The sequence below is a fragment of the Aegilops tauschii genome, chromosome 6, assembly GCF_002575655.3.
Source record: "Aegilops tauschii subsp. strangulata cultivar AL8/78 chromosome 6, Aet v6.0, whole genome shotgun sequence".
NCBI classification, from domain to species: domain Eukaryota; kingdom Viridiplantae; phylum Streptophyta; class Magnoliopsida; order Poales; family Poaceae; genus Aegilops; species Aegilops tauschii.
The window spans coordinates 453,798,412-453,815,435 of NC_053040.3; the positions used below are offsets into that span (position 1 = coordinate 453,798,412).

Genomic DNA, 17,024 nt, shown 5'->3' on the forward strand with positions numbered 1-17,024 from the left:
ATCGTAGCGGTGCTTAGGCGAAGCCCTGTGTCAGTAGCATCATCATCACCGTCATCACGCCGTCGTGCTGACGGAACTCTCCCTCGAAGCTCTGCTAGATTGGAGTTCGTGGGACGTCATCGAGCTGAACGTGTGCTGAACTCGGAGGTGCCGTACGTTCGGTACTTGGATCGGTCGGATCGTGAAGACGTACGACTACATCAACCGCGTTGTTATAACGCTTCCGCTTTCGGTCTACGAGGGTACATGGACACACTCTCCCCTCTCGTTGCTATGCATCACCATGATCTTGCGTGTTCGTAGGAAAATTTTAAAATTACTACGTTCCCCAATAGTTTGTACCCAGGTACGGTCCGCCCCTTGTCGACGACCTCCATGGCGAACACCACGCTCGGCAGGTGTTCAGTCAAATGCCATTGAGCTTATTTTCAATGTTGTTTTTATAGTACAAAGGATGGTGAGCTACTCAACCATGGAGGATGAGTTGTGCGCTACATGGCTGGCCGTATTCGCGGATCTCATAGGCAGGAGCAGAGGGTAGCCCTTCTGGGAGCAATTGCATGAAAAGTTCACGCATGAAAGCGCATTGCACCCTACGACATGTACATCATTCAACCATGCAACGTGAGGCCGTTGTCGTATCGCTGTCACGCTATCCAGATCAGCGTCATCAAGTTTTGCAACGTGGTTCGTCAGCTCGAGGCAATGTGGCCATTGCACGCTGCAGGGGACGAGATCATAAGTTTTACTTCCTCTTGCTCAATTTATCGATTGATTCATTCACTTAATGTTGGTCTACACATTATATGTAGCCCGCAAACGCCGCCGTGGTGTACCACAGGATAGAGGGACGGCCATTTACGTGCACATACTGTTGGATGAAGGTGAAGGGGGAGTATGTGTGGAACGACATGATCCGTTCATGAAAAACTTGTTAGACATCCGGGATCTAGTCGAATTAAGACATTGTCATCCTAGACTTAATTTGCATGTTATGTATGAATGATTTGCTATTTTCTATCCAAATTTTGACAAATATCGGTCGCTTTGGATGAATTTCATCCAGTTAGTTACAATGCGGTTTGAAATGTATGCCGCTATGGTTGGATGGCGTCCTCCCGCATCCGTGTCCGCGGACTGGTCCTCCCTGTCCGTGGACGGATGCGAGAGGAAATTTGCGGGTTGCCGTTGGAGATGCCCTTATGTTGCAAAAAAGAAAAGACGATGCATGGGCCTAGCCTGTTCCAGACTTCCACCACAGGTGGCGAAACCCAGCGACTATTTCTCGCTTTAAGCGAGGTGGTAGAGAAGTGTCACTGAAGGTTCTAAGTATTTGGGCCGTTCCATTGTTGGCGCCCTAAAATAAAAAGAGATCACGAAAAAACCAAGATTTGAGGCCATTTGAGCTTGGTTCATTTTTGTTTTCTTTTCTTTTTTCTTCTCTGCTTTTTCATTCTTTTTTGTATTCTGTTTCTTCATTTTTTGTTTCTCTTTTGCTATTCTTATGTTGTTTTTCGTTCACTCTACATTTTCGTATATGTAGAAATATTTTTTTAAATAAGTGGTCAACATTTTATGTATACACGTTCAACATTGTATGAACGATTATTTTAAAAAATTTAAATGCTTAATCAACATTTTAATACTTATTTCAACATTTTAAATACTCGTTCAACATTCAAATACGTGTTCAACATTTTTATATACTTTTTCAATATTTTCTAAATACTTGTTCAACATTTTTCAAATATTTTTTGAAAAGCATTTTTTGTAATTTTTTAGCAAAAAATTTTGTAATATATATGTACGCTGGTGTTTCCTGCGCACGTGAGCCGGCCCAGCTGTTGTTCCCTTCAGCTAGGGGCGGCTCCTGTCTCGCTTAACGCAGGAAATAGGGTGCCCATGGCAAAAGAGGGTTAAATCGTATTTGGCGCCTTTTTCGCCCGATACAGGTGTTTCCACAAACGGGTGCACACCCCCTCCCCTTCCTTCGCTACTAACGGGTCGGCCCATCTACATGTTTGCTATATGTTTTCATAACAAAAAAAAGGGCGCTCAAGGAAAAATCAAACCTGCGACCTCGTGCTTTGTGAGATGTTGCAACAACCACCTCGCCGCCTAGCCTGCTGTGAAAAAATACATCTTTTTTCTCTTTTCTTCTTTCATCTTTCCTTTTCCCTTTTTCCATATTTTCTGTTTTCAAATTCGAGAAATTTTCTTTCTTCACGTTTTTTTCCGAAAAATGGATGAACTTGTTGTTTACAAATTCAATGAACTTTTTTCCAATTCAACGAATTTTTTTTCAACTTTGATGAACTTTTTTTCAAATATTGATGAACTTTTTTCAAATTCGGTTTACTTTTTTCAAAGCTGATTAACTTTTTTCAAATTTGATGAACTTTTTTTCAAATTTCTGATGAACTTTTATCAAAATTGATGAACTTTCTTTCAAATTCAATGAAAATGTTCGAATTCGTGAACTTACTTTAAAATTGAATGAAATTTTCTCAAATACACGACTTTTTTTGAATTCATGAACTTTTTTCGATTATTCATTTTTTGTGAACATTTGTTTAAATTTTGTTTTTCATTTTCTTAGAAAGTCAAACGTAAATGGTCCAAGGAGGGCCAGTCAAGCACGAGTGGTCAACTGCCGAATGGGTTTCTTTTTCGAAAACACTAACGCCTACACGTGTGGGCGTTAGCCAACTCGCCCACACGTCTCGATCGCCATCCAGTGCCTTTTGCATGAATCTTGGCACGAGAGGGTTGATTTTCTGTGCCACGTAGGACAACTCGTGTGTGTGGCGTGAGGGAGTTCGCCCGCACGCTGTTTTCCCTCCGAGGTCAGCGGTTGCGACTCGGGGCGTGCGGTGGAACTGCCGTCGCGCCCGCACGCCCCGCACGACTTCTGTCCCCCATCTCCCACGACTGCCCATTTTTCCCACTCTCCCACACCCAAGTGTCATTTGCCATGTTTTTGCAGGTTACATGGCAACCGCCCTATTCGTGATTGTAAGCAGATGGCAACTCTTTTTTACCCCGAACATGTTATTGTTGTCACGTCTGTTTTTGTAGCGCTACATGGCAACTATGTAGTGTTAGTAGGTGGCAACTCCTAAAGATACCACCGTAGTCCACATGCCCGTCTCCTCTCCCACACACCAAAAGCTATCAGTTGCCATGTGTTTTTGTAGGGTACATGACAACTGCCCTAGTGTGCTTGTAAGCATATGGCAACTCTCTTTTACTCTGGACATGTTTTTTGCCATGTTTTGTAGTGCTACATGGCAACTGTCTAGTGTTAGTAGGTGGCAACTCCTAAAGTTTTCAAATCATGGCAACTGTAGTAGACCAGACCATACATGGCAACAGCTGCAGTTGCCCAAAAATGGCATCCGGTACTTGACCTGAGATGGCAACTGCAGTTGAGCAACCATGGCAACTGCAGTTGTCCGACATGGCAACTGCAGTTCAGCGACATGGCAACTGCAGTTGTCCGACATGGCAACTGCAGTTCAGCGACATGGCAACTGGAGTTACGAGCAACATGGCAACTGTAGTTGTCCGACATGGCAACTGTAGTTCAGCGACATGGCAACTGCAGTTGTCCGACATGGCAACTGCAGTTCAGCGACATGGCAACTGGAGTTACACGTACATGGAAGAGGGTCCGGACCATAGCAATCGCGGCGGGACGCGTGGTTACTGCCACGCGGGGCGTGTGGCTCGCAGGCGGGGAGGGGCGACGGCCGAGACGGGTCGTGCGGGCCGCGTGGTCGCTCGCCCGGACGTGCTCATGCGTAGGGATGGCACCCGCAGGGTTTGGGTACGGGTGGAGTTACCCCATACCCTTACCCATCCCCCTTGAGCTTACCCATTACCCGTACCCATATCCGTCAATGGGTATAATTTTTTCCCATACCCATCACCCGGCAGGGTAAATGGGTATCCACGGGTAAAAATACCCATGTGTGCACACATCAACTTAAGTAAGAAATAATCATAAAGGACAACACACAATGCTCATATATACGTACATCATAACATGTCTACGTATTGTCTATATACAAAAAATCGTACTCATCACAATAGCTATATACAACATGTATAGGCAGAAATTAATGCTTGTATGGATGGTGAGCACTGAAATCACGACGCGTATATATACATTGTAACATCACTACGTATCATGTATATACAAAAAGAAATCACATTCATCACATCTCCTATATACATCATACCGTCACATCATCTATACATCTACGTACCATCTATGAATGCATCTCACCATCAATATAGAAAACAAAAACTACAAGATTAATGCTCATATTCATAAAATCATACACAAAAATGAAACTCGCCAAGCCAAAATAGCCTTGCTCTTGCTCTTGGTGGTAGAAGAGGATCGACTAAGCGGGGTAGTGCAAGGTGGCCGGCTTGACGTGTTGTGACTGTGTTATGCCTTGGATGCCGAGGCAGGAGGTACATGTCCTTTACATTGGCCAGGGGCTTGGCCCTTTCCTAGCGGATGGAGACGGATGGCACCATCGAATGACGGTGCTGCGCGGCGGTGGTCGCCGCCATCCGACTTAGTCCGCATGAGAGTGAGCTGCATCCTCCTCCCCGTCACTGTCCACGCGAAAACTGTGGTCCTTATCCCCAAGGTCCTTGGCGTCCAAGCGGCTGGCGCTGGGGACGGCGAGGCAGTGAGCAGCTAGAGCGTTGGCGACGGCGACTAGCGTTCCTTGAGGAGGCAAGGAGATGAGGAGATGGGTAGGATATCAATCTCCGTTCTAAATATGGAACACGATCACGTAATTATTATTTACCTAAGCGGCTAAGCCTAATCACGTTAATCACGCAGAGAAAGACAGAGACATGGGATTCCTTCTATCATTCCATCTATGTTTTTTTGAGCGAAAATCATTCCATCCACGTGCGTGTGTGAGCAAGTCATGTATCTCGTCGGCTACATAGAATGATTTACTGGCAAGTTAGATTAGATTAATGAATGGTGAAGGCCCACTTAACAGACTTTACGTGGGTATATGGGTACACGGGTATGGGTTATGCTGTCCCATACCCGTACCACAATACCCAATGGGTTTAATATTTTCCTATTAATATACCCTTGGGTAATTTTTTATCCCATACCCTTACCCTAATAGGGTTTTTACCCGCCGGGTACATGGGTAATGGGTACCCATTGCCATCCCTACTCATGCGGGCGATCGCGCCGCACACCGAACGTGCGGGCTGTGGCGGGGTGCGCCCGGACGTGCTCGTGCGGGCGGGCCTGTGTCTATGCCACACGAGGAGTGCGGCAGATACCCCCTAGATGCCACACGTGTGGCAGTTATCGACGTCCTTCTTTTTTTGTTGAGGCAAACCGAACGAACGAAGCGCATCCAAAGAAGAGGCGTGTTCCGTGCGATAGCTTGCCTGGCAGTTGGGCCGGCCCATGGAGCGGGGACGCGTGGGCGCTACCTCGCCTACCTGGCGCTGAAGGCGCTGAGGAGGAGGTCTCGGGTGGTGAGGGTGCGAGGCGCATGGTCGAGACAATCACACAGCGCGGGTACGACCGGCCGAGGCTTCAGACGGTCGGCCGGAAATGAACATCTACCTTTCCGGCCACTTGATTAGACGTACTCCTTATAGATACATCCATTTCTGCGACAAGTAATTCCGAACAGAGGGAGTACGTCCGAGCGAGCGGTACATATGTGGCTCGCACTCGCACGGCCTGCCCGACTGGAATCGGAGCCGGTGGCGTGCGCGCAACCCAGGCGTTCCCATCCTGCACCGCTTGACTGCGACTGTGACGAGCTCCTCGTCCCTTGTCCGATCGAGGCGGACGTACGCCGGCGTGTCGTCTAAGCCACGCCCGCCTTGACTATCTATCCATGGCGTCCGAACGAGACGGCAGTGATCGACTGCTTAGCATATACAGTAACCACTAGCAGCTAGTACTAAGTACATGGATGCGCCTTCCTCCTCCGTCCTAATTAAGCACGGCCTCTCGCCATCACTAGCTAGCCTAGGAGAATCTGCAGCTTCTGTCGATCTCTTGTGTGTCGCTTGCAACACCAACCAGTAGACACTACTCGTACCTTGGTTACGTCGAGCTGTGCTCAGTGCACGCACGCAACTGCTAGCACCACACGAACGTCTACGCACACGAATACGTGGTTCTTTTGCTTCACTCGCACCACCAATCGCAGCAGAGCCCGTGCCACTGCCACCGGCCACCGGATCGAAACGCGTGCACGGACACGCCCGGGCCGGGCCGGGCCTCCCTCCCCTCACTGCGTCGCCGTGCCCACGTTCATTATCCTCCACTCGACCCCATCGCGAGCTACCCGCGTCCACTTGTTCTTTGCATCCACCTACTGGCTAGTAGAGCCGATCGGACCAATGATATTTGTGGATCGATGGTGCTCGTGCAAACGACACCCCACTTACTAAATGGGACGGGCTGGCATTAATTTTTGGAGCCTGTAGCGTGCGCGCAACAAGCCGCTCCGACCCTGTAATGCGAGACTGCGACGGCGACTGACCGCGAGTGTGACATGTTTTCTTGTCCGAGCTCGACGCCGGCCGGCGTCTCGTCCAAGCCACGCCTTGACTATCAATGGCAGGCGACAGTGATCCGATTGCCTATCAGCCTAGCTAGCACTATGTATATGTATGGCAACGACAGCGATCCGGTTGCTTTGAGCATCTACAACTGGTTGCCTAATTTAGGGCCCTAGACGCCTCCTGACGCGGCCACGATCAGTGACCCGGCACATTCTTTTGGTCTCTGCCCACAACCACAACCCCGTATCTCCACACCCAAATCCGTACATATGTAGATGATCCATACAACTTATAAAGCACTACTATCAGACATAGATAGGGCAATCTAACAGGACAGGGCGATTTGGTGCCCGAGCCCAGCTGCTCCCGATATCCCCGGCGTCCATATCTGACTTGGGATCCGAATAAATCGGTCTGGCACACCTGACAATCGGTAAAGAAAAAACAGCGTACGAGGGGAATACAGTATGAAACAGTGGTGAATTCGTGAGGCCGATTCGTATCGTTGGGACGGTGGACGGGCGCTGCCGTCCTGGTCCGTGGACCAGAAAGTTGCAATTCTTACCGAGCCACAGATCAGATAACGACGGAAAAGCTGAGCCGTTTGTCGCCTGTTTCCCCTCAAGAACAGCTTCATCCTGCTCTTGGGAGCGGAAGTTCAAGCTCAACTAACATACAAGATTAAAAAGTAATTAAACATAGGGAGGCAGCCGGAGTTCACCACTTCCTTGCTGGCCGCTTCCCCTTAGGGTCTTGGGAGCGGCGGTTGTACTCGACGTAGGTGTTGGCGGCAGGCGGAGTGTCGTTGTCCGTCGTGTCACTGTCCGAGAAGGAGGAGTTGATGATGATCCGCGTCATGCACCAAGCCGTGCGGTTTCGTCTCTCCGCCACAACCACCCCCTACCATTCCAGCATATCGGACTCCTTGAGCCCAATGCGGAGCGCCGCCACATTTTTGTGATGCCCATAGCAGGCGGTTGTCTTGGCCGAGGTGAATGAGCAGTGGATCGCTTCGCGGAGCCCCTCGTTGTCGTCAGAGGCGGACATCAGCGACTCTGATGCCAATCTGAAAGACCCCGCAGCCTCAGCGGCTCGACGCGCCCGGCGCCACCCTTTTCATTACACATCGATATGCGCGCCCTCGGTCTTCGGCTGGCGCCACAGGCTTGAAGGTGCGGGCACTAGTACCCAGCCCCGTTTGAGATCAGGTGGTGGCGGTGTCGGGCGCCACTGGTCACCCGCCGCCTCACGAGGGAAGCCGGGGACCACGTAGTACGACCATGGGGAGTCACGGAGCTTCTATTGCCCACCCTAGCCGTCGGGGACGTCATGGACGAGGAGCTGCAGCCTCAATCCATTCGCGAGCAGCACACAACAATGCAAAAGCACTAGCTCCTCATCGTCCGGTGCACACAAGCTCGACGAGTCCGCGGTGAGCTTGGCCGAGTCAATTTCCTCGGAACCGTTGTTGGACCCGCTGAGGAAGGAGAGAGTATGGGAGTGATTGAGAGAGTGTGGATGACTAAGGTTCGATCGCCCGGCTAGGGTTTAATGAGGACAGGTGTGGGGACGGTGTGGGCCTAGTCGAACATGGCAGCGGTGTCCAGACGCGTCCGGGACACCATATCAGCCCCCGTATGAGCTAAGTATGTGAATTGCAGGTCAGCCCGGACGTTTGGGTTGAAGAGGCCAGTTGGGTGGCATTTTTCGGTTTGACCAGTGACCGGGCTCACCGCTGGCCGTTTATGGTGGATATGGATCGCTCGGTCGTAGATGCTCTTAAGTATGTGAATTGCAGGTCAGCCCCGACGTTTGGGTTGAAGAGGCCAGTTGGGTGGCATTTTTCGGTTTGACTAGTGACCGGGCTCACCGCTGGCCGTTTATGGTGGATATGGATCGCTCGGTCGTAGATGCTCTTAGCACCAGTAGCACCAAATTGGATCGTCTGATAATAATCATAATTGGATGTAGCTAGGTCTCAGTCAAGTGACATATAACATGCAAGAAAGAAAAAGTAAACCGATAAGAATTTTTTTCATGGATTTTAATGTAAGATCTCACGAATATAACATCAAACGAGACTTATCTCAGTTGACTGAGAGTTAGCAAAACTTTTTTTGGAGAGTTAGCAAGACTGTTAGTAATTAAGTAGGTTGGCCTCTCGCCATCACCCGGGGAATCTGCGGTTTTGTCTCTCCGTTGCTTGCCAACACAAATCACCACTCTACTCACCTTGGTACGTCCACCTGTGCTCAACAAAACACGCACGCAACTGCTGCTCCTACTACAGAGTCCATCACCAGTAGCGACCCCGCATTATAAAAGGCGCCGTATCGCCGGCATGCTGGAGCACGCACGAGCGAGCAAACAAACGGAGTCCACGATACCTCAGCTAGCCGAGGCAGATGATGGTGGCGGCGTAGGCACCAGAATCTCCACGGAAAACCAAACAGAACCATACTCTGCCACGCAACCAGAAGATCTCCAATCCGGAGCTGAGCCGCGAATCCAAGATCCACACGACCGCACACCCCACCCTCCACACGGGCCCGCCTCCCTCCTTTAATCGCCGCGACGCCGCCGATTGGATCCCACCACCACCAGCCTCATCACCATCCTCATCGCCTCGCATTGACCAATCCATCTCCTCCGGCGCCATGGCCATGGCGAGCCGCAAGCAGCTCCTACTCCCGTGCCTCGTCCTGCTCTTCGTCGCCGCTGCCGCAGTGGCCGAGGCGTCGCCGCGCGCCCAGCCGCAGTCCACGTACATCGTGCACCTCGCGCCCGATCACCCGGCCCTGTCCCTCTCCCCAGCGCGCGGCGGCCGCAACGCGCTGCTCGGCCCCCTCCTCGGCCTCCCGCGCCGCCTGAGCGCGCCGCGGCCGCGCCTGCTCTACACCTACGCGCGCGCCACCACGGGCGTGGCCGCGCGGCTCACCGAGGCACAGGCGGCGCACGTCGCGGCCCAGCCGGGCGTGCTGGCCGTGCACCGCGACCAGGCGCGCCAGCTCCACACCACCCACACCCCGGAGTTCCTCCACCTCAACAGCGCGGCCGGGGTCCTCCCTGCCGCGTCCGGCTCCGGCGCCGTGTCGGACGTCGTGGTGGGCGTGCTCGACACCGGGATCTACCCGCTCAACCGCAGCTCCTTCAAGCCCGTCGGCGACGGGCTCGGCCCCCCGCCCTCCTCCTTCTCCGGCGGCTGCGTCTCGGCCGCCAAGTTCAACGCCTCCGCCTTCTGCAACAGCAAGCTCATCGGCGCCAAGTTCTTTTACAAGGGCTACGAGGAGGGCCTCGGGCACCCCATCAACGAGACGCTAGAGTCCAAGTCGCCGCTGGACACAGAGGGCCACGGCACCCACACCGCTTCCACGGCCGCCGGGTCGCCGGTGGACGGCGCCGGGTTCTACCAGTACGCGCGCGGGAGGGCCGTCGGCATGGCCCCCACCGCGCGCATCGCCGCGTACAAGATCTGCTGGAAGTCCGGCTGCTTCGACTCCGACATACTCGCGGCGTTCGACGAGGCCGTCGGCGACGGCGTCAACGTCATCTCGCTCTCCGTCGGCTCCACCTACGCCGCAGACTTCTACGAGGACTCCATCGCCATCGGCGCCTTCGGGGCAGTGAAGAAGGGCATCGTCGTCTCCGCCTCCGCGGGCAACTCCGGCCCCGGAGAGTACACCGCGAGCAACATCGCGCCGTGGATACTGACCGTCGGCGCGTCCACCGTCGACCGTGAGTTCCCCGCCGACGCGGTGCTCGGCGACGGCAGTGTGTACGGCGGCGTGTCACTGTACGCCGGGGATCCCTTAAACTCCACGAAGCTGCCCCTCGTGTACGCCGCGGACTGTGGATCCCGGCTTTGCCTCATCGGCGAGCTTGACAAGGACAAGGTCGCCGGAAAGATCGTCCTCTGTGAGCGCGGAGTCAACGCCCGTGTCGAGAAGGGCGCGGCCGTCGGGAAGGCCGGCGGAATCGGCATGATTCTCGCCAACACGGAGGAGAGCGGCGAGGAGCTCATCGCCGACCCCCACCTCATCCCGTCGACAATGGTGGGGCAGAAGTTCGGCGACAAGATCAGGCACTACGTCAAGACAGACCCGTCCCCGACGGCGACCATCGTCTTCCACGGCACGGTCATCGGGAAGTCGCCGTCCGCGCCGCGCGTCGCGTCGTTCTCGAGCCGCGGCCCCAACTCCCGCGCGCCGGAGATCCTCAAGCCCGACGTCACAGCCCCCGGCGTCAACATACTCGCGGCCTGGACCGGCGAGGCCTCCCCCACCGACCTCGACATCGACCCGAGGCGCGTCCCGTTCAACATCATCTCGGGGACGTCCATGTCGTGCCCGCACGTGAGCGGCCTCGCGGCGCTGCTCCGGCAGGCGCACCCGGACTGGAGCCCCACGGCGGTCAAGTCGGCGCTCATGACCACGGCATACAACATGGACAACTCCGGCGAGATCATCAAGGACCTGGCCACCGGCACAGAGTCCACGCCGTTCGTGCGCGGCGCCGGGCACGTGGACCCCATCAGCGCCCTCAATCCCGGCCTGGTGTACGACGCGGACACCGCCGACTACATCGGCTTCCTCTGCGCGCTCGGCTACACGCCAGCCCAGATCGCCGTCTTCACCAGGGACGGCTCCGTCGCCGACTGCTCGAAGAAGCCGGCCCGCTCCGGCGACCTCAACTACCCGGCCTTCGCGGCCGTCTTCTCGTCGTACAAGGACTCCGTCACCTACCACCGGGTGGTGCGCAACGTCGGCAGCGACGCCAGCGCGGTCTACGAGGCCAAGGTCGAGAGCCCTGCCGGCGTGGACGCCAAGGTGACGCCGGCCAAGCTGGTGTTCGACGAGGAGCACCGGAGCCTGGCGTACGAGATCACCCTCGCCGTGTCCGGCAACCCGGTGATCGTGGACGCCAAGTACTCGTTCGGGTCCGTCACGTGGAGCGACGGCAAGCACAATGTCACGAGCCCCATCGCCGTGACGTGGCCGGAGAGCGCCGGAGCGGCGTCCATGTAGAGATGTGGTAGGGATGCTGGTGCCACTCGATTGTTTGAGTTTACTCTGCGCGCGCCTGTGAATGTGAATGTTTACTCCATTATTAACTCTGGAATAATTTATCTTGGATCATAATCTAATACAATCTCGTGCTCGAAGTTGTTTATTCCGCTCAGCACCACGGTGCAGAGGACGATATACACTACATGCCACAAGAGAGAAGAAAAATACCGGTGTGGACCTTGCATCCACTTTCTTTATACTTGGACCAAATTTCATGATGGGTATTTATGAACTTGTTTCCGATGCTTCACCCCCTTTCGACCATGTTAACCGATTAATAATGCTAGACCTACAAAGATTTTACAAAACTACTTCCTCCGTTTCAAAATAAGTGTCTCGACCTTAATACAATTTTGTACGAAAATTAAATTAAAGTCGAGACACTTATTATAAGACGGAGGATACTCTCTCTCCCCTGAAATTCAACTACGGTGGACCTCTCCATCCCCTATTGCCAATCACAATTCACCATATCAGATTGCGTGTAAAAAAATGAAGTAACTTGTTTCCGAGGCTATACGTGGCACATGCTGTTTTTTAAATTATTCTATACAAAGGCCATCTTTTTTATTTTGTAGCTTTTTATATTGAGATTCAACCTTCCACTTTATTAGGCTACAACAGGAATTTCATCCAACATGGTACTTAAAACAATATGGGGATAGAGATATGCGTCCAACTCTCGGTAGGGTGTGGCGAAAAAGGGGTGACGCCCAGCCGCCGCCGCCGCCACCACGCACGTCCTCCGTCGGCGAGGACGGCGCCAGCGCCGCTCGGGGATTCCACCCCCGGGGCGGATATGTTGCGGCTCCGTCCGCCCATGCGGCCTCGTCCGCCTCTGTGGCTCCGTCCGCCCGTGCGGCCTCGTCCATCTCTGCGGCTTCGTCCGCCCTCTGTCCGCCTCTGCGGCCTCGTCCGCCATGTCTGGGAGATTGGAAAATCCTTCGCTAGAACCTGTTGTTGTGAACGGGAGACCAGAATCCCAATCATATGGAAGCAGATTTGCAGAAGGAACAGTTCTGGGAGGGGATCGAATTAGCACTCTCGATCCAACTGGGGAACGGTTCGATCCTGGCGGCCCTGTCAGGAATCCTAGTTCCAATCTCCTGTCGCTAGTGCATAAAACTGGGACGCCAGAAGGAATGTTTTGTTTGACATGGAACTGCAGCGGAATGGGGGGTTCCAGGACGATTCGTGACCTTGTGTCACTCAATCAAATACATCGTCCTTAGTTCATATTCTTGTGTGAAACGAGACAAAACAAGGAGAAGGTCAGACGCTTGTGTGGCAGACTTGGGCTGAGAGGTTTTGTCGGAGTCAGTAGTGAAGGTTTCAGTGGAGGGCTGGCCCTCTTCTGGGATGAGAAGATGCATGTCGAAATACAAGATCTTAACGAACGATACATCGATGCACATATTGGTGGTACTGCTTCATGGAGATTAACTTGTGTATATGGGGAGCCGAAAGTAGAAAATGGACATCTCATGTGGGATACTCTCCGTCAACTCAAAGCTAAATCTGTCCTCCCTTGGACAGTGATGGGAGATTTCAATGAAGCATTGTGGTAGTTCGAACACTTCTCGTTGAACCGTCATGCTGAATGGAAAATGGGGGCATTCAGAGATGCCTTGGATGGGTGTGAGTTGACCGACCTAGGATTCAGAGGAGTACCATTCACTTTTGACAATAAAAGGGGAGGGAGAAAGAATGTCAAGGTCGGACTCGATCGCGTGGTGGCGAACAATAACTGGAGGGATATGTTCCAAGATGCATCAGTTGATCACATAGTTTCCTCTTGTTCGGACCATTGTGTGTTGCTTGTCCGTCTCAAAGCAGAACAACCAGCCCAGAATAAGAAGAGATGTAGGCAATATGAGCTGTTTTGGGAAAGAGCGTCTGATCTTCCCGAAATCATTGAACAAGCTTGGGCAGCAGCGGGTGACAGGAGTGACCTGGGTGCTATCCAGCTCTCCTTAGGAAGTGTGATGCGGTCTTTACAAGCATGGAGCAGCCGCAAGTTTGGGAACATCCTCCGTGAACTTGAAGCGGTTCGGTCTGAACTAAACAATCTGTTGCTGCATGGGGCGGACAGTAAGGAGGTGAGATAGATTTCAGACAAATTAAATGAACTCCTATATAAGGAGGAAATGCTATGGTTACAATGGTCCAAAGTTAGTTGGCTGAAAGAGGGGGATCGAAACACGAAGTTCTTCCATCGGAAAGCTGTTTGGCGTGCAAAAAAGAACAAAACTATTAAACTTCAAAAGGCTGATGGAAGTTGGGTCTCCTCTCAGACCGAGCTGGGAAGGATGACCACTCAATTTTTTTAGGACCTCTTCTCACAGGATCCTAATTTGAATCCAAGTGATATTGTTAACTTGTTTGAGAAAAAGGTCTCTGAGGATATGAATGAAGCCCTTTGTAAAGCATTCTCTGACAAACAAATATCCGATGCCCTGTTCCAGATTGGCCCTTTGAAGGCTCCAGGTACTGACGGGTTTCCGGCCAGGTTTTATTAGAGAAACCGGGGGACAATAAAAGCGGAAGTTATCGCTGGTGTCAAGTTATTTTTGCTACAGGTAACATGCCAGCTAACATCAATCATACTGCAATTATCCTCATTCCCAAAGTGGACCAGCCATCAAATTTGTGAGAGTTCCGGCCCATTAGTTTGTGCACAGTGCTATACAAGGTGATTGCGAAATGTTTAGCAAACAGACTAAGGCTCTTCCTAGATGATATAATCTTAGTAAACCAGAGTGCGTTCATCCCTGGGAGGCTTATCACTGATAATGCGCTCGTGGCCTTTGTGCGCTTTCATTTCCGAGCAGAATACAAATCTGGGGAAGAATTTTTGTGCATACAAAATTGACCTCTCGAAGGCGTATGACCGTGTGGACTGGGAGTTTCTTGAGAAAGCGATGAAAGGCTTAGGTTTCTCTCACCGGTGGATTAGCTGGATCATGTCATGTGTGACCACGATGAGCTACTTAGTTAAATTTAATGGAACCTTGCTGGATTAGTTTACTCCATCCCATGTTCTCCGCCAAGGCGACCCCTTGTCGCCATTTCTTTTTTTGTTTGTCACAGATGGCCTCTTAGTGTTGCTTTAGAAGGAGATCAATAACAACCGGATTGAGCCCCTGAGGATATGTCGTCGAGCCCCTGGTATCTCGCATATGTTATTTGCGAATGACACGATGTTATTCTTCAAAGCAGAAATTGAGCAAGCTCGGAGGGTACAACATGTAATCAATACATACGCATAGGGTACCGGCCAGCTGGTAAATGTTGATAAATGATCTCTGATGCTAGGTAAGACTTGCCCGACTGAGGTACAAGAGGAAGTCAAGGCTGTGTTGTATGTCACACAAGCAGAGTTCGAACCCAAATATTTTGGTCTCTCTACCCCAGAGGGTCACACAAGCAGTTCATATTCCAGTGGCGGCAAAGAAACTCTCATTAAGGCAGTAGCGCAATCCTTGCCAACCTTCCTTATGGGTGTTTTCAGGCTACCTGATGGGCTGTGTGAAGATCTTATGAAAATGATAAGAGATTTTTGGTGGGGTGCTAGCAAGCATCAGCGACGCACACACTGGATCTCATGGGATTGTATGATCAGCCAAAAAGATGTGGTGGTATGGGCTTCTGAGATTTACAATTGTTCAATCAGGCCCTTTTGGCTAAGCAAGCCTGGAGGTTAATTGAATATCCTGATAGCCTCTGCGCCCAAGTACTCATGGCCAAATATTATCCCAATGGGGTGCTTATAGACACGGTCTTCACAGGCAATGCTTTGTCAACCTGGAAAGCAATTGAGTATGGACTCGAACTACTTAAGAAAGGAATTGTATGGCGCATAGGAAATGGAGCAGAAGTCCGGATATGGAGAGACCCATGGATCCCCCGTGGTCCTTCTTGTCGGCTCATCACTTTGAGGGGTCGATGTCACCTCAAAGGGGTTGCTGAACTGCTGCGTACTGATGGAACTTGGAATACAACACTCCTACATCAATATTTCCACCAAGCTGATATTGAGGAGATTGTGAAAATTAAACGATCACAGAGATTGGAGACAGACTTCGTGGCTTGGTTCCCGGACAAAAAAGGCCACTTCTCTGTAAAGAGTGCGTACTCCCTTGGCTTATAGGAGAAAATGAATGCAAGTGACCTTGGTTCTTCCAGTGTATGTCCGGATGGCCAACAACTCGTGTGGGACTTAATCTGGAGGAATCAAGCGCCGCCTAAGGTGCACATTTTTGCATGGAAAGCTGCACATGAAGCTCTGGCAACCGAAGCGACTAAAAAATCTAAGCACATGCAGGATGACGAAGCATGCACCATATGTGGACATGCTATGGAGGACACACATCGTGCCCTTGTTTGTTGCCCCCATGTCGCCGGCCTATGGAATGCTATGAGAGAGATATGGGACATTCTAGGTGAGGAAGCTTTGCAAGATACGGAGCCGGAGTGGATATTCAGACTCCTGAAAAAGCTGAATGAGACCCAGCGAATGATGGTATTAATGATTCTCTCGCGAGCTTGGTATGCAAGAAACGAGGTGATACGTCTCCAACATATCTATAATTTTGCTAGTTCCATGCTGTTATATTATCATTCTTGAATGTTTTACAATCATTTTATAGAAACTTTATATCATTTTTTGGGACTAACCTATTGACATAGTGCCAGTGCCAGTTGCTGTTTTTTGCTTGTTTTTTACTTTGCAGAAAATCAATACCAAACGGAATCCAAACGCAGCGAAGCTTTTTGGAGATGTTTTTTGGACCAGAAGACACCTGTTGGGCCAAAGAAGTACTACAGGGGGGCTCCGAGGGGAGGACAACCCACCTGGGCGCGCCCTGGTGGGTTGTGCCCACCTCGGCCGCCTCCTGCACCGCCTCTTTGCTCTATAAATACCCCGAAAATCCAAAAAGACTAAGGGAGTCGACGAAACACAATTCCAACCGCCGCAAGTTCCAGAACCACCAGATCCAATCTAGACACCATCACGGAGGGGTTCATCATCCTCAGTGGTGCCTCTCCGACGATGCGTGAGTAGTTCATTGTAGACCTACGGGTCCGTAGTTAGTAGCTAGATGGCTTCCTCTCTCTCTTTTGATTCTCAATACAATGGTCTCTTGGAGATCTATTTGATGTAACTCTTTTTGCGGTGTGTTTGTTGGGACCCGATGAACTTTGAGTTTATGACCAGATCTATTTTATCCATGGAAGTTATGTGAGTCTTCTTTTGATCTCTTATATGCATGATTACTTATAGCCTCGTATTTCTTCTTCGAATCTTTGGTTTAGTTAGGCCAACTAGATCGATTTTTCTTGCCATGGCAAGAGGTGCTTTGTGATGGGTTCGGT

General features: G+C 51.4%; 1 protein-coding gene across 1 annotated transcript; it reads left to right on the plus strand.

The window, feature by feature from the left end:
- Positions 1-8,835: 8,835 nt before the first annotated feature.
- LOC109773521 (subtilisin-like protease SBT1.4) lies at positions 8,836-11,751 on the plus strand. Its single transcript, XM_020332212.3, has one exon. It carries the CDS (start codon positions 9,240-9,242, stop codon positions 11,604-11,606), a length of 2,367 nt encoding a protein of 788 aa, XP_020187801.1. The 5' UTR covers positions 8,836-9,239; the 3' UTR covers positions 11,607-11,751.
- The last annotated feature ends 5,273 nt before the right edge of the window (positions 11,752-17,024 follow it).

What these genes read in the sequence shown, in the direction of transcription:
- LOC109773521 (XM_020332212.3), top strand. Translation starts at nt 9,240, where the DNA reads ATGGCCATGGCGAGCCGCAAGCAGCTCCTACTCCCGTGCCTCGTCCTG.